Genomic DNA, 26,124 nt, shown 5'->3' on the forward strand with positions numbered 1-26,124 from the left:
AGAGGTTGCAGTGAGCTGAGATCGCACCACTGCACTCCAGCCTAGGCGACAGAGTGAGACTCTATCTCAAAAAAAAAAAAGAAGAAGAAGAAGAGGTATCACAGGATGTGCTGTGAAAACATCCCGTCACTAGAGAGAAGTTTCCTGAAAGTCCTTTAGAGACATTTTCAGCCAGGCACATGGTCCTTCATCCCTGCTCCCACCCAGGAGGAGGAGCGGCAGGTGCACTGCACTTGCCATCCTGGTCCTACCCACCGACCTTCCACACTGGTCCACAGTCCATTGCCCACTCCCTTTTGGAGCCGCACAGCGATGTGTATGTAGGGAGGCTCCATGCTGGGTTTGCCTGTTGGGTCAGGTCTTCAGAATGAAGACTGCAGTGGGAAGGATTGGGACCACCTGTCGTCAGGCTGTGTGGAGACGGGTTATGGTATGAGTCCCCTGGATGGTCACCATCCTTCAAAAAGGGGCAGTGTGTAGGTTGGGACAGTGTTCATTGCTCCCTACCTGACGCTCTCCTGCCTTCTTCTCTGCGGATTCCAGTATGGAGAGAGTGAGGAGCCAATGGGAGACGACGACTATGACGAGTACTCCAAGGAGCTGAACCAGTACCGCCGCTCCAAGGACAGCCGAGGCCGAGGTGGGCAGGGGCCTGGAGAGGACACTCTGGGTGGGGCAGGGATTCCAGCAGCTGCTGGAATCTAGTCCTGGGCGTGGGGAGGGTGTGGTCAGCAGGTTTTAACACCGTCTCCCCTCCGCAGGGCTAAGTCGAGGCCGTGGCAGGGGCTCCCGAGGTCGAGGGAAAGGGATGGGCCGGGGCCGAGGCCGAGGTGGCAGCCGAGGAGGGATGAACAAGGGTGGAATGAACGATGACGAAGACTTCTATGATGACGACATGGGCGTGAGTTGACTCCACTCTGATCTGATGTTTGGGCCAACATCCTTTCTTAGCCCTTTTTCCCTTTAATGAGTCGTTCTGTGAAGCTGATCCTGTCCCCCTTGCTGCCATCAGCCACCCCCCAAAGGGCTGGTCAGTGTTGACCAGCATAACCAGTGATAACTAGCATTGTCCTGGGGAGATGTGCTGCTGCTGAGACCCTGTGTTTGAAACCATGTCATTAGCAGCAACTGCAGCCATATCTAACACATCTCTGAGGTTCAGAAGGTTCTAGGTGAACCATCCAGTTAGCCCTGGAAGGTTTTGCAGGGAGGCCCATGCTACACCTCTAGGTGTGGTGGACGTGTTCCTCCACAGTTGTGTGGAGCTTGAGGTCTAAGTGGCTAACGGCTCCAACGGCTAGAGCTTTTCCTCACCAGGCACCAACACCCCACACTGTGGGGCTTAAATGTGCACGCAGCCTCAGTGTTAGATGAAACCTGCCCATCGGTGCTTTTGTGAGGCCTTAAGGGAGTCCTCATCCCCTTCTCCCGTGCTTATTAACCCCAATCCCATCTCTACCCTTCCCTTTCATCCCCCTTTACATCCACACCCTGTCCATTGCAGGACGGTGGTGGTGGAGGCTACCGGAGTCGTGACCATGACAAGCCCCACCAGCAGTCGGACAAGAAAGGCAAAGTCATCTGCAAGTACTTCGTGGAAGGGCGCTGCACCTGGGTAAGGAGCGCTGAAAGCTCCTGGGCACCTCTAGGAGGCCAGCAGCCCCCAGAGGACACACGGCTTCCAGAATGTTCTGGAGCCGTGGTGAGGGTGGGTGGGAGTGACTGTGTGGTGCTTTTCCTTGTGGACACTTGCCGATACTGAGAGCTGCCTGGGGGGCCTGAAAGACTCATGTTACCTTTCAGAGTGAGGAGGACCCACAGCAAGATGAGGACTTTTGGTTTTAGGGGAATTTTTTGGCCAAAATTTTCAACCAATCCATGTAGCCTGAAACGTTAATTATGGAGGTTGATGTGAATGCAAAGAAGCAGCATATCCTGGTGAAGTTACTGAGCTTCAGGGTTGAATGGGGAATGATTAAAGCATCCAAATAGAAGAGGAGGGGAGGATGAGGTTAACGTTGGACTTCATAGCAAAGTTCAATGTCAGAGATGGACCAATGACCACAGAGTTCTGAAGGAAACTAGTATAATAACCCAGTATTAGTTCAGCCGGCAGCTTCTTACCCCAGTATCCCAGGCAGCAACAGACACCAGCAGATGTGTGCTGAGGGCACACTGCACCCCTGCATCTGTCTTGGAAAGAAACAGATGCTTCAAACAAATAATGTTGTGTATAAAATAATTTGTTTTTTCTTTTGAGACCAAGTCTCACTGTCACCCAGGCTGGAGTGCAGTGGTGTGATCTCAGCTCACTGCAACCTCCGCCTCCTGGGATCAAGCGATTCTCATGCCTCAGCCTCCCAGGAAGCTGAGACTATAGGTGCCCGCCACCATACCCGGCTAATTTTTGTATTTTTAGTAGAGACGGGGTTTCTATATGTTGGCCAGGCTGGTCCCAAACTCCTGATTCCAGCCTCCTAAAGTGCTGGGATTACAAATGTGAGCCACCGTGCCCGGGCAGTATTTCTTTTTTTTTTTTTTTTTTGGGACGGAGTCTCGCTCTGTTGCCCAGGCTGGAGTGCAGTGGCACAATCTCGGCTCACTGCAAGCTCCGCCTCCCAGGTTCACGCCATTCTCCTGCCTCAGCCTCTCCGAGTAGCTGGGACTACAGGCGCCCGCCACCACGCCCGGCTAATTTTTTTGTGTTTTTAGTAGGGACAGGGTTTCACCGTGATCTTGATCTCCTGACCTGGTGATCTGCCCACCTCGGCCTCCCAAAGTGGTGGGATTACAGGCGTGAGCCACTGCGCCCGGCCCAGGCAGTATTTCTTATGTAGTTGCAATTTCTATTCTGTTGAGAAACTTGAAATACATATAAGCAAAAACAAATGAATACACCCTGGGCAACATAGACCCCATCTCTCTCTCTCTTTTCTTTTTTTTTTTTTTTTTTAAGACGGAGTCTCTCTCTGTCGCCCAGGCTGGAGTGCAGTGGTGCGATCTCAGCTCATTGCAAGCTCTGCCTCACTGCAAGCTTTGCCTCCTGGATTCATGCCATTCTCCTTCCTCAGCCTCCCAGCTACTCGGGAGGCTGAGGCAGGAGAATCACTTGAACCCTGGTGGTGGAGGTTGTAGTGAGTCAAGATTGTGCCATTGCACTCCAGCCTGGGCGACAGAGCCAGACTCTGTCTCAAAAATAAATAAATCAGACAAATGAATAGGCATTCATAAGAGTTAGGGGAACAGATGAGCTTCTCTCTTGAGTTCACAGTTACGGTGAGTGATTCCTGAGGACTGAGTGATGAGGAATGGAGAACACAATCCTGGATCTCACCTAGGTATTACGTTGCTGAGATTATGTTCAACTGGAAATAAAGGAAAACTTAACAAAATTGGCTTCAACACATAGACATTTGTCTCTCAGAACCAGGAGTCTGGAGCTGGGTGGGCAGTAGCTGGCAGCGCAGTGGTCGGGGCACCCTGGAGGACCTAGGCTCATTCCTGCTTACTATTCTGCCATCTTTAAACATGTGGCTTTTGTCCTCATGGTTACACGGTGGCTGCTGTGCCTCCAAGCATCACATCCAAGGGCTGGGAGAAAGAAGAATGGACAAAAGGCTTTTCTTTAAATTGAGGAAGTACCCAGGCTTGGTGGCTCATGGCTATAATCCCAGCACTTTGGGAGGCCAAAGTGGGAGGATCACTTGAACCCAGGAGTTTGAGACCAGCCTGGGCAACATAGTGAGACCCTGTCTTTGCAAAAAAATATAAAAAAAATTAGTTCCAACAGCCTTTGGGACCTGTCCTTCCTAGACCTGTCTTCCTTTCCTAAGGGGGATTTGTGTCTGTCATTGGACCCTCCATGCACCAGCAGTGACAGAGTATTTCTTCCCTTTGCAGACAGAAGTAAGCAAGAGCTTCTCACGCCACCACCTTATGTTTTCGTTGCTTCTCTTCTAGGGAGACCACTGTAATTTTAGCCATGACATTGAACTCCCAAAGAAGCGAGAACTGTGCAAGTTTTACATCACTGGATTTTGTGCCAGAGCTGAGAACTGCCCCTATATGCACGATATCCTTCAGTGTCAGCATCTGGTCTGAATGAGGGCGCAGAACTTCTCTGCTCCTTGATGGTAGTAACAGCTGATATTCCTTCACTGTGCTTTCTCTCTGTGCCAAGAGCTTTCTGTGAGTCTCCATCTCATTTAACACTCATGTCCGCCCTCAGAGGGGTCTGCCTTTCCCATCCTTCCAGGGAGTAAACTGAGACGCACGTGGAGCGTGTTCTGTTTATGTAGGCTCTCAAGACTGGCCCATACCATTGGCTGAGATTCTTCCAGGTGGTTTTATACCTTGGGCAAGTCGTTTAACTTCCCTAGTCTGGTTGACCATCTGAGGACGCAGCCCCCAGCCAGTGTAGTGGGGCTGGAAGTGCCCTGCAGTCTGGAGTGCCAGGGTCTCTCCATGGGTTTCCTGCCAACCCACTGAGCAGCCCTTAGCACATCGCCTCACCTCTCTGGGCTCAGATTTCTCATCTCCAAAACAAAGGGAGTTGGATTCTGCCTTGGGTCTGCGGTGGGGGAGGGGGGCGTTCTGTGAGATGAAGCATTTACCTTAATTTGCCGTGAACGTGATTTCCCGTGTAAGCTGTACCACACCACTGGGAACTGCATCAATGGTGACGACTGCATGTTTTCCCACGACCCTCTGACTGAAGAGACGAGGGAGCTCTTGGATAAGGTAATGTCCAGAGGGTAACGGGGCCCACAGCTACAGGAACTGGGACATGTGCACTCCATGGCCTCAGTGCTATGGCCTGCCTGTCCAGCCTCTGCAGTGCCCAGTTTGGTCGATCTGGAATTGGGCCATTCTAAGGAGGACTTGGGCACTGTGTCCTCTTCTGCAGGGAGTTGAGGTGGTCACACGTGTCTTGTCTTAGGCCAGGACAGGCTTTTGCTGTTTCCCCGGGGGCATGAGCAAGTGAAAGGAATACTGCCTGATGCGCCTCCAAGCATGAATCGTGATCTCTTAGGTGTCATTTAGAGAGAGCCCACAATACACAAAGATACACGAATCACCTGTAACCCCAGCACTTTGGGAGGCCGAGGCAGGAGGATCACTTGAGCTCAGGAGTTCGAGACCAGCCTGGGCATGTAGTGAGACGTTGTTTCTACTAAAAATAAAAAAAAATTGGCTGGGCTGGGTGCAGTGGTTCATACCTATAATCCCAGCACTTTGGGAGGCCAAGGCAGGCAGATTACTTGAGCTTAGGGCAACATGGCAAAACCCCATCTCTTAAAAAAAAAAATTACAAAAAACTTAACCGAGTGTGGTGGCTCACGCTTATAATCTCAGCACTGTGGGAGTCTGAGGCGGGCAGATCACGGGAGGCCAGGTTCTCAAGACCTGCCTGGCCAACATGGCAAAACCCCATCGCTACTAAAAATATAAAAATTAGCTAATTGTGGTGGCACATGCTTGTAGTCCCAGCTACTCAGGAGGCAGAGGTTGCAGTGAGCCAAGATGACGCCACTGCATTCCATCCAGCCTGTGCAACAGAGTGAGACTGTGTCTCAAAAAAAAAAAAAAAAAAAATTAGCCAGGTACTGTGGCACATGCCTGTGGTCCCAGCTACTCGAGAGGCTGAGGTGGGAGAATCTGTTGAGTCCAGGAGATTGAGGCTGCAGTGAGCCATGATCATGCCACTGCACTCTAGCCTGGGTAACAGAGCAAGACCCCATCTCCAAGAAAGATCACAAAAAACCAGAGATACACAAAGAAGAGGCAAGGATTGTATTTTGGTGGAAAAGTCAAACGTTTCTTTGCAACTCTCAGGGCTCCCATTATGCATTAGAGAAAATAGAGGGAAGTCTCTATTTTCTATTTCTAATAGAAATAGAGGGGTCTCTAAAGGGGAAGGCTCCCTTGGGGGAGGTGTCAGGGCTTCCCCACTAGCCAGGTGACATTTGAAATGACAACCCCTGGCATCAGTTGTCCTCCCTCAGGAGTCAGGCTGAGGACCTTGGGTTAGGGTTAAATACCCAAATATCAGTCCTGAGTTTCCCGATTCATCTGGGGAGTGAGTGGGTACGGGAACAGCTGTCCTTTCAAATGAAGCTTTCCTGCCTTCTAGTTTACAGGAGGTTCTAGGAGATTGGCTATTTTTTTTGACAGTGGAAAGGATCAAGGCATCAGCACATCTGCCAGCTTCCAGAGTCCATCTGTCAGTGACTGTCTTGTTAACTGGTGACAGGGGCACCCCTGTGAGGGGTGCAGGGGAAGCCCCATGCAAGCAGACATAGGAGAATGTCCATTCCTCGTTGGCAGGGCGCCTGTAGGAAAAGGCAAGTCCCTCTGGGGAGCCTGCTGCCCTAGGGTTTTTTTGTTTTGTTTTGTTTTTTGATGCAGAGTCTCACTCTGTCACCCAGGCTGGAGTGTGGCACAATCTCGGCTCCTTGCAACCTCTACCTCCCGGGTTCAAGCGATTCTCCTGCCTCAGCCTCCTGAGTAGCTGGGACTACAGGCGCGCGCCACTGTGCCCAGCTATTTTCAGTAGAGACAGGCTTTCACCATGTTGGCCAGGCTGGTCTCAAACTACTGACCTTGTGATCCGTCCACCTTGGCCTCCCAAATTGCTGGGATTACAGGTGTGAGCCACCGCACCTGGCCTGCCCCAGGGTTATGTAATCGGTACATACCTAGAGTCTGAGCTGTTTGACAGGGGATGCAGTGGCCAGTCAGGCCTCACGTCTACTTGGGAGGACTCACTGATCTCTGACTGAGGACTGCCCCCTGCTGGAGGCTCCAAGTTTGTGCTTCAGGCCAGTGCTGCCCACAGGAGCACCACAGAATCACATCGTTCATTTAAAGTTTTCCAGTAGCCACATTAAAAAAAAAAGTAAAAAGAAACAGGTGAAATTGATTTTTTTTTCTTTTTTGAAGTGGCGTCTGGCCAGGCGCAGTGGCTCACTCCTGTAATCCCTCCACTCTGGGAGGCTGAGGTGGACGGATCACCTGAGATTGGGAATTCAAGACCAGCCTGACCAACATGGGGAAACCCCATGTCTACTAAAAATACAGAATTAGCCAGGCAAGGTGGTGCATGCCTGTAATCCCAGCTACTTGAGAGGGTGAGGCAGGAGAATTGCTTGAACCCGGGAGGCGGTCGTTGTGGTGAGCCAAGATCGTGCCATTGCACTCCAGCCTCCTGGGTAACAAGAGCGAGACTCCGTCTCAAAAAAAAAAAAAAAAAAAAAAGGGGGAAATGAAATGGAGTCTTGCTGTTGTCCAGGCTGGAGTGCAATGGCACGATCTCTGCTCACCATGCTGTTGTCCAGGCTGGAGTGCAATGGCACGATCTCTGCTCACCACAACCTCTGCCTTCCAGGTTCAAGCGATTCTCCTGCCTCAGCCTCCACAGTAGCTGGGATTACAGGTGCCCACCACCACACCTGGCTAAGTTTTGTTTGTTTGTTTTTGAGACGGAGTTTCACTCTTTCGCCCAGGTGAAGTGCAATGACACCATGTCGGCTCACTGCAACCTCTGCTTCCCAGGTTCAAGTGATTTCCTGTCTCAGCCTCCTGAGTAGCTGGGATTACAGGCGCCAGCCGCCATGCCCAGCTGAGTTTTGTATTTTTAGTAGAGACAGGGTTTCACCATGTTGGCCAGGCTGGTCTGGAATTCCTGATCCACCCACCTTGACAGATGATCCACCCGCCCCGGCCTCCCAAAGTGCTGGGATTACAGGTGTGCGCCACTGTGCCTGGCTAATTTTTTTTTTTTTTTTTTTTTTTTTTTTTTTGAGACAGAGTCTCACTCTGTTGCCAGACTGGAGTGCAGTGGCATGGTCTCTGCTCACTGCAACCTCTGCCTCCTGGGTTCAAGCGATTCTCCTGCCTTGGCCTCCCGAAGTGCCGGGATTACAGGTGTGAGCCACCACGTCCGGCCATGCCTGGCTAATTTTTGTGTTTTTAGTAGAGACGGGGTTTCACCATGTTAGCCAGGCTGGTCTTGAACACCTGACCTCACGTGATCCACCTGCAGGCCTCCCAGAGTGCTGGGATTACAGGTATAAACCACCGCACCTGATATATAGTTCTGTGATTTTTTTTTTTTTTTTTTTCCAAGACAGAATCTCGCTCTGTCGTCCAGGCTGGAGTACAGTGGTGCAATGTCGGCTCACTGCAACCTCTGCCTCCCAGGTTCAAGCAATTCTCTGCCTCTTGAGTAGCTGAGATTACAGAGGCCCGCCACCACGCCCAGCTAATTTTTTTTTTATTTATTATTTATTTATTTATTTTTTTATTTTTTTTTGAGATGGAGTCTCGCTCTGTCGCCCAGGCTGGAGTGCAGTGGCGCAATCTCGGCTCACTGCAAGCTCCGCCTCCTGGGTTCACGCCATTCTCCTGCCTCAGCCTCTCCGAGTAGCTGGGACTACAGGCGCCTGCCACCACGCCCGGCTAATTTTTTTTTGTATTTTTAGTAGAGACGGGGTTTCACCGTGGTCTCGATCTCCTGACCTCGTGATCCGCCCACCACGGCCTCCCAAAGTGCTGGGATTACAAGCGTGAGCCACCGCGCCCGGCCTATTTTTTTTTTTTTTTTGAGACGGAGTCTTGCTCTGTCATCCAGGCTGGAGTCCAGTGGTACAAACTTGGCTCACTGCAATCTCCGCCTCCCAGGTTCAAGCGATTCTCCTGCCTCAGCCTCCTGAGTAGCTGAGATTACAGGTGTGTGCCACCACGCCCGGCTAATTTTTGTATATTTAGTAGAGACGGGGTTTCACCATGTTGGTCAGGTTGGTCTCGAACTCCTGATCTCGTGATCCGCCCGGCTTGGCCTTCCAAAGTGTTGGGATTACAGGTGTGAGCCATTGCGCCCGGCCATCTAATTTTTTTCTATTTTTAGTAGAGACAGGGTTTCACCATCTTGGTCAGGCAGGTCTTGAACTCCTGACCTTGTAATCCACCTACCTTGGCCTCCCAAAGTGCTGGGATTACAGGCATGAGCCACCGCGCTCGGCCTAGTTCTATGAGTTTTGACAAACACATTGAGTCATGTCACCACCCCACAAGACGGATCTAGGAAACCCATTCCGTCACCCCAGAATCTCCACTGTGTCCTTTATAGTAAATGCCACCCCACATCTCCAGTGCCTGGCAGTCGTGGATCAGGGTCTGTCTTTTGGTTTTGCTTTTTCAAGCAAATCATATAAATAGAATTATGGGGTAAACAGGCTTTAAGAGTGTGAGTGTGTGTATGTGTGTGTGTGCACACGTGTGCATGTGTTGAGTCTGGCTTCTTGCGCTTGGCATGAAGCCTTTGAGATTCACCCGTTCTTGCAAGTAACAGTTCATTACCATTTGTTGCTGTGTAGTGTCCCACTGAGCGGATGATCTGTGTTTGTTTATCCAGTCATCCATTGAAGGACATTTGAGTTGTTTCCAGTTTGGGGCAACAGCTTGGTGACCAGTGGCCTGGAGCTTATTCACATGGCCTGATGGGGCTCAGCCCACATGCCTCTGCATCTCTACAAGTGTTACTTATTGCTTGCAGAAGGTGACTGACTGTTGGAAACTCTGATCACTGATAGTCTGTCCTCGCTAGAGAGGTTTTGGCACCTAGCGGGGTGCTAATTGTCTCAGCTGGTGTCTTTGCTGGTGGAGGGGCCGGGGACAGAGGTGCCCTCCACAGGGTCTGTGCTGGCAGGACCAATGGGCAGTTTGGGTTGACTCTGCAGTTGACTCCATGGTGGAGTCAACCACTCAGGGCCTGAGCTCCTTTCTCCTCTGCGCTGGACCCAGCCTCGATTCCAGGAAATGCAGGGCAGAGTGCATTAGTTTGTATTCCTTGCTTAGTTGTTCACTCAATAAATCTCTGTGCCTTGTTTGTGCCAGGCACTGGGGGTGGTGAGGCAGGGTTGGGTCCTTGGGCAGATGCTGATGACACATGGGGAGTGTAAGTGTGTGTGTGCATGTGTGTGTGCACGCACACACGCAGGGATCAGGCCGTGAAGAACAAGTGTGGGAGCCCAGGACTCTAGCTGGGCTCTATTCACGAGGCAGACGTTCAAGAGGCTCCGTGAGGAGGTGTCACCAGCGGCCCCAGGATGTGCGGCGGTCGGGACTGAAGAGGAGGAGGAGGAGGGAGATGCAGGGTGGCAGATGCAGCGCAAGCTATGGCCCCACACACAGTTGAGGAAGGGCCCTTGGGCCAGGAGGAAGTGAGCCCATGGCAGTGCTGAAAGCAGCTGGCGCAAGGCTCTGGGCCCTCCCAGCAAGGCTTATCTCAGGTGGCGTTGCCCACACTCCAAGGGCAGAATGCGGATTCTGCCTCCACAGGTTCCCCTGCGCTGCTGGTTCACATGCTGACCACCCCTGGAATAGCAGGGCTCAGAAGGACAGAGGGGTTCCACTGCGTCATTTTCCACCCCTCCCCCATGAATCCACATTCTTGTTGGACCTTGGGGTTCCAGGGTCCAGATACCATTGCTAATGGCTAGGAGAAGGGAAAACTGCGAATGCACAACCCCCACCAGGGGGTCTTGTTTCTGTCCCCCTTGCTGTTCCTGGGCAGACGGGCAGGACTAGTTTATCCTGATGACCCTATGTTAGGACCCACTAAGGGATCTGTGCTGGGGTCCCCAAGATGACCCAGAGCAACTTGCTGGGGGACTCACGGCCAAGATGTTACTGCGGTGAAGGGACACAGGCAAACTCAGCCCCAGGAATCAGTACATGAGGGCGCCTGGAGGAAGCAGACGCATCCTCTCCCTGTGGACTCAAAGGGGCCACGCTGCCCTCCTCCAGTTGTGACAGCGCGAGTGGCATGCTGTCTGCGAGGAGACTTGCTCAGCGCCCAGGGTTTTCACTAGGGCCGCTCACCTAGGCAGCCTCTGCCCGGCATGGACCAAAATTCCAGATTTGAGGGGGCAAAGCAGGCGTTCAGCACAAACTGCATTGGTTGCAGAAACAGTTTAGATGCAGTGAGCCCCTCTTACTGGACAGTGAATGCTGGGAGCCCTTCCAAAATCCAGCTTCCCAGACACCAGCCGAGGCCTAGCCTTGCAAGCAGGCCTTCCAAGGAGAGCAGCCAGGCCTCCTGTGTTCACTTTTCTGCACGCAATCCTAACTGATGAGACATTCTAGTCCAGTTGAGATTTTGACATTTCTCATTCACTCATTGGGCATCTGCCCTGTATCAGTTCTCGTGGGGGCCCTGGGGATATAGCAGGGAAGAAACAGTCCTGCCCTCGTGGAGTTGATGGGGAGGTTGAGCCAGGATGAACATGGGAATGACTGAATAATTTGACAAGGCATAGGCAGTGTTGGCAGAGAACTCCTGGTGCCCCAGTAGTGAATACAGGAGACTGGACAGACACTATGAATTGACATCTAATGAGGGACCTCAACAGTTGAGTGATGTTGAGCCACATGGGAATAAAGGGAAAAATAAAAACCTGGGGGAAGCTTGGTCCTGGCCCTGTAGGGGAGAGTTTGGCCTCTGATGGCACTGAAATGAGGCTGGGTGGTAGGGGTGGAGGAGTCGGGATCGTGGGAGGAAATGAAGCTGCCAGGAAGCTGCCCAGTCAGATACCCAGACACCCACCCCTGCTCTTAGGCCCTGAGGGTCATGGTCAGGAGTTGAGATCAGAGGCCCTTAAAATCCAAACATGACAGTGGAATATGATTCAGCCATAAAAAACAGGGTGACATACTGATAGATGTAGCATTGTCGGAGATAGATGCATTTTGCTAAGTGAAAGCACCCATCGCACACAGCGCATGAGTCTGTTCGCAGGAGCTGTCCAGCAGGGGCAGGTCTGCAGAGACAGAAAGCAGAGTGGCTGCCGGTGACTGGGGGTAGAGGGTGGGGAGCGATTGCTTAGTGCATACAGGGTCTCTTTTGGGGGGTGATGAAAATGTGCTAGAACTATATAGAGGTGGTGGTTACATAACATTGTTAACGTGCCAAATGCCACTGAATCGTTCATTTTATTTTGTTTTTGTTTTTGTTTTTTGAGATGGAGTCTGGCTCTGTGGCTCAGGCTGGAGTGCAGTGGCGTGATCTCGGCTCACTGGAACCTCCGCCTCCCGGGTTCAAGCGATTCTTCTGCCTCAGCCTCCTGAGTAGCTGGGATTACAGGTGCCCACCACCATGCCCGGCTAATTTTTCTGTATTTTTAGTAGAGACGGGGTTTCACCATGTTGGCCAGGCTGGCCTCAAACTCCTGACCTCAGGTGATCTGCCCGCCTCAGCCTGCCAAAGTGCTGGGATTACAAGCATGAGCCAACACCTCTGGCATTATTTATTTATTTTTGAGACAGAGTCTCCTCTGTTGTCCATGCTGGGGTACAGTGGTGTGATCTTGGCTCACTGCAGCATCTGCCTCTCATGTTCAAGTGATTCTCCTGCTTCAGCTTCCTGAGTAGCTGAGACTACAGGCATGCACTACCATGCCTGGCTAATTTTTGTATTTTTAGTGGAGACGGGGTTTTGCCATGTTGGCCAGACTGGTCTTGAACTCCTGGCCTCAAGTGATCCACCTACCTCGGCCTCCCAAAGTGCTGGGATTACAGATGTGAGTCCCTGCGCCTGGCCAAATCATTCACTTTAAATGGTTAAACAGTATGCTTTGTTATATGTATTTTGCCATAGAGCAGGAATGCCCCCCCCGCGCCCCCCCCCCCGCCATCTGATCCCCGAGAGTGGAGCAGAGAGGTGGCTGATGATGATTTTTGTTACAGAGCCATTTTGGTCATTAGCTTTATGCCTTTAGACCTCAAGGTCCTTGTATTATGGACTTTTCCTCATAAACTTCAGCTCTCAGACCTGGAGAGGTCCGTTTCCATCTTGACCCTGTCCACACCTTCTTTTGTTCTTTCTCACCCGCAGATGTTGGCCGATGATGCAGAAGCAGGTGCCGAGGACGAGAAGGAGGTGGAGGAACTGAAGAAGCAGGGCATCAACCCCCTGCCCAAACCACCCCCTGGTGTGGGCCTCCTGCCCACCCCTCCTCGGCCCCCTGGCCCGCAGGCTCCAACCTCTCCCAATGGCAGGCCCATGCAGGGTGGCCCCCCGCCCCCGCCCCCTCCCCCTCCCCCACCACCCGGGCCCCCTCAGATGCCCATGCCAGTGCATGAGCCGCTGTCCCCACAGCAACTGCAGCAGCAGGACATGTACAACAAGAAGATCCCCTCCTTGTTTGAGATCGTGGTACGGCCCACGGGACAGCTGGCTGAGAAGCTGGGTGTGAGGTGAGTGCCCTGGACCCCCGTGGCAGGCAGGGGGCGCTGTCCTGGGCCCAGCCAGGCTCCTCTTGTTAGGGCAGGCCTGGCTGGGGCAGATTCCTGCCTCTCTCCTCAGCTGCTGGGGGTCCTGGTCTGGGGCCCATGACCTTGGGCTCTGCAGCCCTCTGCCTCTCCTCTGGGGTGTGGCCACCGCCCTCCTCGGCAGCTTTCCTCACAGGCACCTTTTCCCCCTTCTAGGTTCCCTGGACCCGGTGGACCGCCAGGGCCAATGGGCCCTGGGCCCAACATGGGACCCCCAGGGCCAATGGGCGGTCCAATGCATCCTGACATGCACCCCGACATGCACCCGGACATGCATCCGGACATGCACCCGGACATGCACCCGGACATGCCGATGGGCCCTGGCATGAATCCTGGCCCACCCATGGGCCCTGGTGGCCCTCCAATGATGCCCTACGGCCCTGGAGACTCCCCACATTCTGGAATGATGCCCCCTATCCCGCCAGCCCAGAACTTCTATGAAAACTTCTACCAGCAGCAGGAGGGCATGGAGATGGAGCCCGGACTCCTGGGGGATGCAGGTATGCGGGGCTCCAGGTGTGGCTGCCTGGGGCTGCAGGCTTTACACAGTGGAGCAGAGTCGGGGAGATGGGATTTTTCTTCCTTCGTCCGAGTCTCTTCGAAAGCATGACTCCATCTCTGTCCCATTTAATGGTTGAATGTTTTCAGTGACATAGGATTTATTATTCTGTTGAAGAAAGGAGTATTCTGTGTATTATCAATATAAGTTATTTCTTTTTAATTTTGCAAGCTGTGCCTGGAATCGGAAGCGTGGGAAGTTAGGGGGATGAGTGTTCAAGGGTGTGAGGCTGAGAGGCTGGTGGGCCCATCAGGACTCAGTTAGTGGCCAAAACCATCTCTTTCCGGGCAGTTCTCGGCTTGGAGCAACCAGTGTCCATCCCAGGACTCTGCGGGTTCTGTGCCCATTACCAGCCGTTTTCCTGCCTGTTTTTCCTTTTGCATTGATAACAAATGTCCAGTGAGCAGAGGGGTTTAGATGACACTGCTGCAGCCATAGGAGATGTGGTGTGCAGCCCTCTGGAGGAGGAGGGCCAGGCACGAGAGGCCACCACTGTCCTTGCTCAGTTGCATCTTGGTGGAATGAAGCAGGTGTCAAGCGTGTAGAGGAATTGGCTCCTTTCAGCATTGGCCATTGTTAGAAGAAAAGGTGCAGTACTGTGGCAGTGGGCCAGAAGGCTCAGTGCCTCGGTGGGGATAGTCACAAAAGTCTCTCTGAGAAGTGAAGCAGCACTCAAAACGTGAGGAATGATGGGACCTCCGAGGGCAGCGAGTGGGGGCGCTGTGTTGAACTGGGGGAGCTGCTGTGGCAGCTGCTGGGGGCTTTCCCTGGGTAGAGGCAGCAGGGCGGCCACTGGAGTGCAAGGCAGGGCTTCGAGGTTTGCACGCGGCGCCGTGGGGCAGTGTGAGCCGTGTGTGTTTTGCAAGGTGGGCAGGAGCGGCATTGAGGGTGGGGCGCTGGATGTGGGGCATAGTCACTCTAGGGTGCCTGCCCCTCTGACGGCCACGTGGAAATTTTGAGGGGGTGGTTTAAGGGGCGTCAGGGAGAGGCCCAGGCTAGAGATCAAAATGTGAACGTGGGCTTTGGCTTTAGGTGGTGCATGGACCTGAGAGAGCAGATACTTGGGTGAGAGTGGGTGCTTTAGAAAGACGAGAAAAACAGGCTGCCTTGGTGAGGTACTGGGGTTCTCACCTCCTCCCCCTTTAACAAATGTGTCTGAAAGGTGCATGGGAAAAGCTCTGCTGGCGGGGAACCAGAAGTCGGTCACATTGGTAGCAGTAGTTGTCTCTAGAGTAATCCCATTTCATAAAATCCTCCCTCTAACATGTATGGTCAGTGGTTTCTGGCGTGTGCACAGACTGTGTGTGAAGGGGGACCCTCGGCTGTCTAGTTCATAGAGTGGGTCCCAGCTCTGCACTGGGATGTGTCATAGAGCGGGCTGGCCCATCAGGTTCACTTGACGAAGTTGAAATTAATGTAAGCTAAGTTACAAGTGCACTTTTCTAGACACCACGTTTTAAATGCTCAGCTGCCCCAGGAGGATTTAGGCAGCCACATGTTGCCCTGCAGATCTAGAACATTTCCATCACTGCAGAGTGGGGACAACCGCCCCCCCCCGTCTCAGTGACTCGCTGTCTCCCATGCTCACATGTGTCACACATGCAACATGCAGGACATGTCACCGAGCCTGCCCTCCCCTCTATGCCTGCTGCGTCCCCACGTCAGCCTGTGCTGCTGCCCACAGCTCTTGGCTCAGGCACTGGGGTAGTGTGTGGGGTGAGGTGGCTGGTGCCAGTGCCCACGCTGCAGGAGGTGGAGGCCCCATGCTTCCTGAGACACCCCCTAATGCTGTGGAGCGGGAAGGGAGGCACTCTGGAGCCGCTGTTGACCTGTGGCCAGAGCAGCACTTTGGCCCGTTTCATTCTCTTTTCCTGGCTTTTAGTGTTGAACACGATCGAGTTCACTATGAGATGCACGGTGTTTCCTTACTGATTGTTAGAAAGAAACCGTGAAACTCCTGTCCATCAAAAATAATTAAACAAGTACAGGAAAGAGTACAGGATCCATCCCTGGCCTCTCCAGAATCTGCGTTCCAGCGGGACTGTTTCTGTGTGTCTTTTCAAAGCTTTCTCCTTGCGTCTTAAAAACGTACATCCGATGTTCCATCCTGTTTCCACCTCATAAGCACTTGCCCCCATCACTCAACCCTCTCTGTGAATCTCATTCTTCATGTAGGCGGGGCTACCCATGGGCAACTCCATTCCCCTGAGACCTGGGGAGGGCAGGCAGGGGCAGACTGTGTGTCCTTCTCCATTGCCATTGGTGTGGGTTTGCAGTGAGGGGCAGGGGGGCTGGAGTTGGCGCCTGGAGGCCCTTCCCGACATGAACCCTCGGTTCTTCCCTGCCGCAGAGGACTACGGGCACTACGAAGAGCTGCCAGGGGAGCCTGGGGAGCACCTCTTCCCTGAGCACCCTCTGGAGCCCGACAGCTTCTCTGAGGGAGGGCCCCCAGGCCGGCCGAAGCCAGGCGCCGGTGTCCCTGACTTCCTGCCCTCAGCCCAGAGGGCCCTGTACCTGAGGATCCAGCAGAAGCAGCAGGAGGAGGAGGAGAGAGCGAGGAGGCTGGCTGAGAGCAGCAAGCAGGACCGGGAGAATGAGGAAGGCACGTGTCCGCCCCAGGGGCCGGGGCACAGGCCCCAGGCCGCTGTGCAGGGGAGCGGCGGTGGTGGGGTGTTCCAGGTTGGGTTTCCTGTCAGGAAGGAGCCCATGGCTAGGGAGGACCTCTGTCCAGGGCCATGAAGCTGGGCTGGGGCTGCTGCATGTCCCTGAGAAAACTGGCAGTCAGGGATGGCTTTCTGTGTTGGGTTCAGGAGAGACCCTGATCCCATGGAGTAGGGTGGAGGGCTGGTTCCTGGAGGAGACAGCGGCCAACAGGATTGACCGCCTGTGCCCTGCCAGAGGAGGCTTTAGGGAGACCCTCACAGTCCCGTTTTCCTACCATGTTCTCAAGGAGCCAACAGACAAGAGATAGTCATTGAAATTAACCAGTGATAATCATATTCACGAGCCACCAAGTCTCAGTTGCTGCGTGGTTGACTTAGTGGTGTCCACCTTGGGGTAAAATGACAAGTGGTGCCTAGATCCTGAAGCCAGAGGCCACAGGTGGCCCTAACTGTAGCCCAGGAGCCAGTGGGACAGCAGGAAGAGGGGCCGCTCCCCGATGGCCCAGGCTGTACTGGCCTAGGTTTTGCTTGAGCCCATGTCTGAGTCTGCCCAGCCGGCCCTGCCTCTCATCAGCCGGTGACCGCGGTTGGTCCACACCAGCCCCTCCCTGGGACATGGGGACATCACGAGCCAGTCTGGGGGCAAATGTCTGTGAGCCCCAGGCCTAGCCAGAACTGAGTCAATGGTGTCTGCTACCAGGACCTCCAGAAAGAGGTGCCCACAGCCGGGCTTGCCACAGTGGGGGCTGAACCAGCCCAGAGGTGGGCGGGAGGAGACAGCAGAGCTCTGGGTTAGGAGTCCCAGCCCAGTCCTGGCCCTGACTCCAATGGAATGGCACTGTGCCTCTGTTTTCACATCTGTCAAATGGGCATGATAGTATTACTACCTCCTGGGGTGGTTGTGAGCTATTTAAATAAAACAAACTACTTAGTGCAGTGCTGCCACTGAGGAGCGCTGGGGAGCATGGCATAAACCGTAGCGCCTTAGCTCCCTGAGTCTTCTCAGCCGCCCGCTGTGGGGAGGGAGCCTTAGAGAGGAGGACCTGAGGTTCTGAGATGCACGAGCAAAGGAGCTGCTCACGGTGGGCTGCTGTGGGGTCCAAGAGGGCGGGCGGTGGATGCGCCCACTCACCCCTCCCTGCTCCTCTGTTCTTTCCCAGGTGACACCGGAAACTGGTACTCAAGTGATGAGGATGAGGGTGGAAGCAGTGTCACCTCCATCCTGAAGACCTTGAGGCAGCAGACGTCCAGCCGACCCCCGGCTTCAGTTGGGGAGCTGAGCAGCAGTGGGCTGGGGGACCCCCGCCTCCAGAAGGGACACCCCACAGGAAGCCGGCTAGCTGACCCACGCCTTAGCCGGGACCCCAGACTCACCCGCCATGCAGAGGCTTCTGGCGGGTCTGGCCCAGGTGATTCGGGACCCTCCGATCCTCGGCTGGCTCGCGCCCTGCCCACCTCTAAGCCCGAAGGCAGCCTTCATTCCAGCCCTGTGGGCCCCAGCAGTTCCAAGGGGTCTGGGCCGCCCCCAATGGAGGAGGAGGAAGGGGAGCGGGCCCTGCGGGAGAAGGCCGTGAACATTCCCCTGGACCCACTCCCCGGGCACCCCCTGCGGGACCCACGGTCACAGCTGCAGCAGTTCAGCCACATCAAGAAGGACGTGACCCTGAGCAAGCCCAGCTTCGCCCGCACCGTGCTCTGGAATCCCGAGGACCTGATCCCCCTACCTGTCCCCAAGCAGGACACAGTGCCCCCTGTTCCCGCGGCCCTGCAATCCATGCCCACCCTGGACCCCCGGCTGCACCGCGCTGCCACGGCAGGGCCCCCCAACGCCCGGCAGCGCCCAGGCGCCTCCACGGACTCCAGCACACAGGGCACCAACCTCCCTGACTTTGAACTTCTCTCTCGCATCCTCAAGACGGTCAATGCCACCGGCTCCTCGGCAGCCCCCGGTTCCAGCGACAAACCCAGTGACCCCCGAGTGCGGAAGGCCCCCACCGACCCTCGGCTGCAGAAACCCACAGACGCTACGGCCTCCTCCCGGGCTGCGAAGCCCGGCCCTGCCGAGGCGCCCTCTCCCACCGCCAGCCCGAGTGGGGATGCCTCCCCACCAGCCACCGCTCCCTACGACCCCCGCGTGCTGGCGGCCGGTGGACTGGGCCAGGGCGGAGGGGGCGGGCAGAGCAGCGTGCTGAGCGGTATCAGCCTCTACGACCCGAGGACTCCCAACGCGGGGGGCAAAGCCACAGAGCTGGCTGCTGACACGGGTGCCCAGCCCAAGGGTGCTGAGGGCAATGGCAGGAGCTCGGCCTCCAAGGCTAAGGAGCCCCCGTTCGTCCGCAAGTCTGCCCTGGAACAGCCAGAGACAGGGAAGGCCGGTGCTGATGGGGGCGCCCCCACAGACAGATACAACAGCTACAACCGGCCCCGGCCTAAGGCCACTGCAGCCCCCGCTGCCACCACCACCACCCCGCCCCCCGAGGGTGCCCCACCCCAGCCCGGGGTGCACAACCTGCCCGTGCCCACCCTCTTCGGGACGGTGAAGCAGGCACCCAAGACGGGCTCAGGAAGCCCATTTGCTGGGAACAGTCCAGCCCGCGAGGGCGAGCAGGATGCGGCATCCCTGAAGGATGTTTTTAAAGGCTTCGACCCCACGGCCTCCCCCTTTTGCCAGTAGTGTCCAGCCAGAGCCACAGCTCCAGCCGCCCTTCCTAGGGTGGCATTCAGGGCAGCACCTAGGGTGGGGAACTTGGGGGGAAGGGGAGGCAGACTGGGTGTTCCTTTTTTATTTTCTCCTTTTTCTTTTCTTGTGCTTCTCTTTTTTTGTTTTTTAAAGTAGTACTTTCTTTGAGATTTATAAATTGTATATAACCATCTTAAGTTCTGGTCAGTGTGGCGGGCTCAGGGGCTTCTGCTGAGCAAACCGACTTATGCCTGCAAACCTGTGAACCATCGCCAGTGCCTGGCGTCAGACCCTGTGGGCTCTGCCTGGCTGGATCTTGCTGGAGGCCCAGTGGGTTTTCTGGGCAAAGCATGGCCCCTTTTCCCCAGGACAAAGGGAACAGTTGGTGTCTGGGAAGGTATTGAACGCTCCTCACCCTGTGACCGAAGAGACCCGGAACCAAGACCATGGCAGGGCCTGTGTGGAAGCAGGTCTAGGCGTTTCTAGAACCCTAGGGTGCACCATCACTGTCTTTTCAGTGCAGGGCGTGGCAACCCACTCAGGAGACAGTGACAGTGAAAAGGTATTAAGGAAAAAGCCCTCAGCGGCACTATGGGGGCTCCCTGGCGCATGCCTGCTCCTGTCCCTGGATTAGCACGTGTGCCCTCCCCGCCACCATCTGTGTAGAGCAAACAGACGCCGCCCAGTCTGCTGCAGAAGCCTCCAGAGAGAACTGGACCCAGAGGTAGTGGGGGCCGGTGTGGGGCGGAGTCCTGAAGAGCCACCTCCAGGAGGCAGCCCCTAGGAGCACGCACGTTCTGTCAGTATTACCCGACCTGTTGTATCAGAGCCACACCCTCCTTGCCCACAGCAGGGTCTGTCCTGGTCCTCAAGCCACGCACCCACTATGCACTGCAGCCCGGCCCCGGACAGCTCCAGGATCCGTGCAGTGGCTGCGCCACCAGGCCTCAACAGCGGGGGCCCTGGGGTGGCTCCTGGCCAAGTGTTACCTGTTTTCCTTGCACCTCCTCACACTGTGTGACCTGCAGGGCATGAGGTATTGATGTGTTCGGGTTTCCTCTCCCAAGCCAGCAGATGCAGGTGTTCCAAGGTGTGTTGCTCTGTGGGATTTGTGGACACTTAAGAAACGGGCTGAGTGGGAACCCTGCAGCCGGGGGAGGGGGAGCCTCTGCTCCCCCCACGCTCCCACCCTGGCTGAGGGCCAGCCTCATCTGCAGAGCCTGGGAGGAGGCCCACCTATGGACACAGCCTGGGAGATGGGCGCAAGGGGTGCTGGGGGAGGCCTGCTATCCTGCCTCTGGGCCGCTTGAGGGGCCTCAGGAAGTGTGCTCGAGGCTGCATCTGCCTGCCTCCCTGGCCCGCCGTGTGGCTGCAGGCCAATCTCTTCATTGCTGACCATGAAGAGACCTAGTTACCTGCCAAGGGATTCCCCTTCCTTCCACCTCAGGGTGGGGTGAACAAGGCTCCTATCCCACCCCACCCCAAAAAGAGAAGAATGAAAAACTCATAGTTTGGAGCCAGGAAGCAGGGTGTCCTACAGGACTGCGCAGCCCTGAGGGGTCAGTGCTGGGATCTGGTTGGTTGGTTTTGTCTTTTTGTCTTTTTTTTTTTAAACAATCATTAATGAGATTTAATGAGATTTGTCTTCAGCCACCAGTGTTGGCCTTGAAGCAGAGGGTGCAGCCCTTGGTGTTTGTAAAATAAGTATGAATACACAGTGTGGCAGTGTTTTGGTTTTTGTTGTTGTTGTTTTTCCTCTCCTTTTGAGAATTTTCTTTTGTAAAATTAAATATTTTTTAAACCGAAATCTGTGGATGAAATAGAAGCTGGAGCCCTCCTCTTGGAATATTCAGCCTAAGAACCTCATAGGACTATGAATTCAGCTGAAATTCTCATTTGCCATCAGGCCAAGCTTTTAAAGAAAAATTGTTCTCTAACCAGGATTGTAACAAAAGTGTAAATACTGTTTCAGAGTTGAGAGTTGGTGGTGCAAATATGTATATAATGAACTGTATTTTTACAATGATCGCCGCATGACTATTTCACACCCTTTTTATACTTCATATCTGTCTTCCAGAAACGTCACCTGCCTTTCTCCTGTGGTCTCTTAATCCAATAATTGTATTACTGCCATTAAAGGATGCAGTTATTTTAAAAAGCTTGTGGGTCTGGTCTCTCCAGGCTGCCCCAGACCATCCCTTGCCCTGGGAATTAACGAGGAGGGTGGAAGGTGGCTGGGGGGTGAAACGTGGATCTGTTCTCTCAGCGGTCGGCCTCAGGGTAACATGACACTGAGGGACAATTTGTGCCTCCATACAGTGTCAGCTGTCCTCAGTGGACAGCAGTAGATCACCTACTAGCAACATCCCGAGGTCCCTGAGCTTCCCTGCGGGCCACTCTCAGCATTTGGGATCCAGGGGTGACCTGCACGGTCCTGGATCTGCCCCTGCAGTGCTCATAGACCATTAACACAAACAGGATAGCTGGGCTGGCTTCTAGGGATGGGAAAAGCTTTAGCGGGCACCCTACCCATGAGATAGCCAGGGGTATCCTTTGAGGAGGGGTCTGTTCTGATGTTGGAACTTATTTTGAAATGCATCAACAAATATGAAGGATGGGTGGATAGATGGCTGAATGCATGATCAATACAGTTTGGGCGCAGTGGCTTACGCCTCTCATCCCAGCACTTTGGGAGGCTGAGGCAGGAGGATTGCTTGAACCCAGCAGTTCCAGGCTGCAGTGACCTACATCACCTTCCTGCACTCCAGCAGGCCAGAGTGAGACCCCTGTCTTTCTTAAAAAAAAAAAAAAAAGGCTGAGACCCAAACCCAGCAAACGAGATACAGAGTTTTCTTGGAGTTTACACGCAGGAGAGAGAGTCCCTCAGCAGCAGGATGGGCAGAAGAACTGCAACAGCTTTAAAAAGGCATGCAGTTGGCCAGGCTCGGTGGCTTATGCCTGTAATCCCAGCACTCTGGAATGCTGAGGTGGGCAAATCACGAGGTCAGGAGTTCGAGACCATCCTGGCCAACATGGTGAAACCCCCATCTCTACTAAAAATACAAAAATTAGCCGGGTGCGGTGGCGGGCTCCTGTGATCCCAGCACTTTGGGAGGCTGAGGTGGGTGGATCATGAGGTCAGGAGTTTGAAACCAACCTGGTCAACATGGTGAAACCCTGTCTCTACTAAACACAAAAATTAGCCAGGTGCAGTGGCGGGTGCCTGTAATCCCAGCTACTCGGGAGGCTGAGGCAGGAGAATCACTGGAACCCAGGAGGCAGAGATGGTGCCACTGCACTCCAGCCTGGGTGACAGACGAAGACGCCGTCTTGAAAAAAAAAAAAATAGAACTGCAAGAGTGGAGGCCGGGCGCGGTGGCTCACGCTTGTAATCCCAGCACTTGGGGAGGCCGAGGCGGGCGGATCACGAGGTCAGGAGATCGAGACCACAGTGAAACCCCGTCTCTACTAAAAATACAAAAAATTAGCCGGGCATGGTGGTGGGTGCCTGTAGTCCCAGCTACTCGGAGAGGCTGAGGCAGGAGAATGGCGTGAACCCGGGAGGCGGAGCTTGCAGTGAGCCAAGATTGCGCCACTGCACTCCAGCCTGGGCGACAGAGCGAGACTCCAACTCAAAAAAAAAAAAAAAAAAAAAAAAACTGCAAGAGTGGACCATGTCGGCCGGGCGCGGTGGCTCACGCTTGTAATCCCAGCACTTTGGGAGGCCGAGGCGGGCGGATCACGAGGTCAGGAGATCGAGACCACAGTGAAACCCCGTCTCTACTAAGAAAGACAAAAAATTAGCCGGGCGTGGTGGCGGGCGCCTGTAGTCCCAGCTACTCGGAGAGGCTGAGGCAGGAGAATGGCGTGAACCCGGGAGGCGGAGCTTGCAGTGAGCCGAGATTGCGCCACTGCACTCCAGCCTGGGCGACAGAGCAAGACTCCGTCTCAAAAAAAAAAAAAAAAAAAAAAAAAAAGAGTGGACCATGTCGCTGAGGAAGTGCGTGGAGCCTGAGGAACATCTCCATTGGAGGAAGGTATGGAGGCTGAGGGAGGGCAGAGATGGCCACCAGCACCAGGATGTGGTCGAGCTTTCCACAGCCCAAGGTTACTTGGACACTGGGACCAACAACTGGTGCCAGGTGCGCTTTGAGTACCTGCCCTGATCCACTGCCCAGATTCTACAGGTGTTAACTGTTTACTGTATTTTCTTGGTTTTTGTTTTTCTTTTGTTTTCTTTTGTGGCAGGGTCTCAATCTGTCCGCCAGGCTGGAGTGCAGTGGTGCTATCTTGGCTCACTGCAACCTCTGCCTCCCCAGTTCAAGCGATGCTCCTGCCTTAGGCTCCCGAGTCACTGGCACTACAGGTGCCTGCCACCACACCCAGCTAATTGTATTTTTAGCAGAGATGGAGTTTCACCATGTTGGCCAGACTTGTCTCAAACTCCCAGCCTCAGGTGATCCACCTGCCTCAGCGTCCCAAAGTGCTGGGATTACAGGTGTGAGCGACTGTGCCCGGCTGGCTGATCGCATTTTCTAAATTCCATTTTGGCATTCCATTGGTATTAGAGCCCCAGGGCTGCCTACATATCTCCACAGACTGGGTGGCTTAACATGACAGAAATTTGTTCTAGAGGCCAGAAGTGCACCATCAAGGTGTCCACAGGGCCAGGCTCCCTCTGAGGCTCTAGGGAGAATCCTTTCTTTCCACTCCTGGATTCTGGTGGCCGTGGGCAATCCTGGGCTTGTGACATCGCTTCAATCTCTGCCTCCATCTTTTCCCAGGGCTTTCTCCTCTGTGTCTGTGTCTTCTGTCTCTTAGAAATACTCAGTCGGGCGCAGTGGCTCACACCTGTAATCCCAGCACTTTGGGAGACTGAGGTGGGCGGATCACAAGGTCAGGAGATCAAGACCATCCTGGCTAACACGGTGAAACCCCACCTCTACTAAAAATACAAAAAAAAAAAAAAAGTAGCCAGGTGTGGCGGCGGGCGCCTGTAGTCCCAGCTACTCGGGAGGCTGAGGCAGGAGAATGGCGTGAACCCGGGAGGCGGAGCTTGCAGTGAGCCGAGATCGCGCCACTGCACTCCAGCCTGGGTGACAGAGCGGGACTCCGTCTCAAAAAAAAAAAAAAAAAAAAAAAAAGAACCCAACCAGGTAATCAAGAGTAATCTCATCTTGAGATCTTTCATTAAATATCCTGTTTCCCAGCCAAATGTGGTGGCTCACCCCTGTAATCTCAGCAATTTGGGATGCAAAGGCAGGAGGATTGCTTGATGCCAAGAGTTCAAGGCCAGCCTGGGCAACACAGGAAGACCCCCATCTCTACAAAATACAAGAAAAATTAGCTGGGTGTGGTGGGCGCACCTGTAGTCCCAGCTACTTGGGAGGCTGAGGCAGGAGGATCCCTTGAGCCTGGGAGGTCAAGGCTGCTGTGAGCTGTGATCGCACCACCACACTCTGGCCTGGACAATAGTGAGAGCTTATATATCTATATCTATATCTATATCTATATCTATCTATATCTATATCTATATATCTATATATATATAGATATATATATAGATATAGATATAGATATAGATATATTTTTTTAAGACCCTGTTTCCAAATACAGTTCATTAGTTCATTTACAGGTTCCAGGGCTTAGGATGTAGAAATATGTTTTAGGGGACAACAATTAACTCTGTTACCCTGCTCTCTTTATTTTCTTTTCTTTCTTTTTTTTTTTTTTTTGAGATAGAATCTCACTCTGTAGCCCAGGCTGGAATGCAGTGGCACGATCTCAGCTCACTGCAACCTCTAAGGCGGGCAGATCACCTAAGGTCAGGAGTTCAAGACCAGCCTGGCCAACATGGTGAAACCCCGTCTCTACTAAAAATGCAAAAATTAGCCAGGTGTAGTGGCAGGCGCCTGTAATAGCTACTTGGGAGGCTGAGGGAGGAGAATTGCTTGAACCCAGGAGGCGGAGGCTGCAGTGAGCTGAGATCACACCACTGCACTGCAGCCTGGGTGACAGAGTAAGACTCCATCTCAAAGAAATAAATAAATAAAATAAAATTATTACATCTGAACCATCATTCCATCTACTTTCTTTTCTTTCCTTTTATTATTTTTTCTTCACCCTTCCTTCCCCACCCTTCTTCCTTTCACTTTCCTCTGTAGACTTCTCATGTCCTCACAACTATATCCATTGTTGGGTTTCATAACTGCATTCTCTGTTGCCACTGTAACAAATGACCGAAAACCTAGTGGCTTAAAACAACACAAATGTATTCTACTTATTTATTTATTATTTATTTATTTATTTTTGAGACAGAGTCTTGTTCTGTCACCCAGGCTGGAGTGCAGTGGCATGATCTCAGCTCCCTGCAACCTCCATCTCCTGAGTTCAAGCAATTCCCCTACCTCAGCCTCTCTAGTAACTGGGATTATAGGCACCCGCAACCACGCCCAGCTAATTTTTGCATTTTTAGTAGAGACGGGGTTTCACCACGTTCGTTGGCCAGGCTGATCTCTAACTCCTGACCTTGGGTGATCCACCCACCTCGGCCTTCCAAAGTGCTGGGATTACAGGTGTGAGCCACTGCACCCGGCCACAAATGTATTCTCTTACAGTTCTGAAGATCGGAAGTCTAAAACCAAGATGTAGCCAGGTGTGGTGGCTCACACCTGTAATCCCAGCACTTTGGGAGGCCAAGGTGGGAGGAGCTCTTGAGCCCAGGAGTTCGAGACCAGTCTGGGCAACATGGCAAGATCCCGTCTCTACCAAAAAATCCAAAAATAGGGCCGAGCGTGGTGGCTCACACCTGTAATCCCAGCACTTTAGGAGGCCGAGGCAGGCAGATCACAAGGTCAAGAGATTGAGACCATCCTGGCCAATGTGGTGAA

The 26,124-nt window shown here is 53.7% G+C and overlaps 1 protein-coding gene across 13 annotated transcripts in view; it reads left to right on the top strand.

Annotated features, from left to right (window-relative positions):
- ZC3H4 (zinc finger CCCH-type containing 4) overlaps positions 1-21,392 on the top strand; it is a 49,995-nt gene extending 28,603 nt beyond the window's left edge. For 12 of the 13 annotated variants that reach the window (XM_063615778.1, XM_055237484.2, XM_063615782.1 and 9 more), the window contains 9 exons: positions 544-640; positions 762-901; positions 1,505-1,615; positions 3,961-4,072; positions 4,631-4,740; positions 12,896-13,257; positions 13,489-13,832; positions 16,242-16,493; positions 17,715-21,392. In XM_063615778.1, coding sequence (XP_063471848.1) covers positions 544-640; positions 762-901; positions 1,505-1,615; positions 3,961-4,072; positions 4,631-4,740; positions 12,896-13,257; positions 13,489-13,832; positions 16,242-16,493; positions 17,715-19,228 — 3,042 coding nt within the window. In that variant the 3' untranslated portion in view covers positions 19,229-21,392. The remainder of the gene's footprint in view (positions 1-543; positions 641-761; positions 902-1,504; positions 1,616-3,960; positions 4,073-4,630; positions 4,741-12,895; positions 13,258-13,488; positions 13,833-16,241; positions 16,494-17,714) is intronic. The other variant, XM_055237490.2, reaches the window with a different exon arrangement.
- The last annotated feature ends 4,732 nt before the right edge of the window (positions 21,393-26,124 follow it).

The sequence above is a fragment of the Symphalangus syndactylus genome, chromosome 13, assembly GCF_028878055.3.
Source record: "Symphalangus syndactylus isolate Jambi chromosome 13, NHGRI_mSymSyn1-v2.1_pri, whole genome shotgun sequence".
Lineage (NCBI taxonomy): Eukaryota > Metazoa > Chordata > Mammalia > Primates > Hylobatidae > Symphalangus > Symphalangus syndactylus.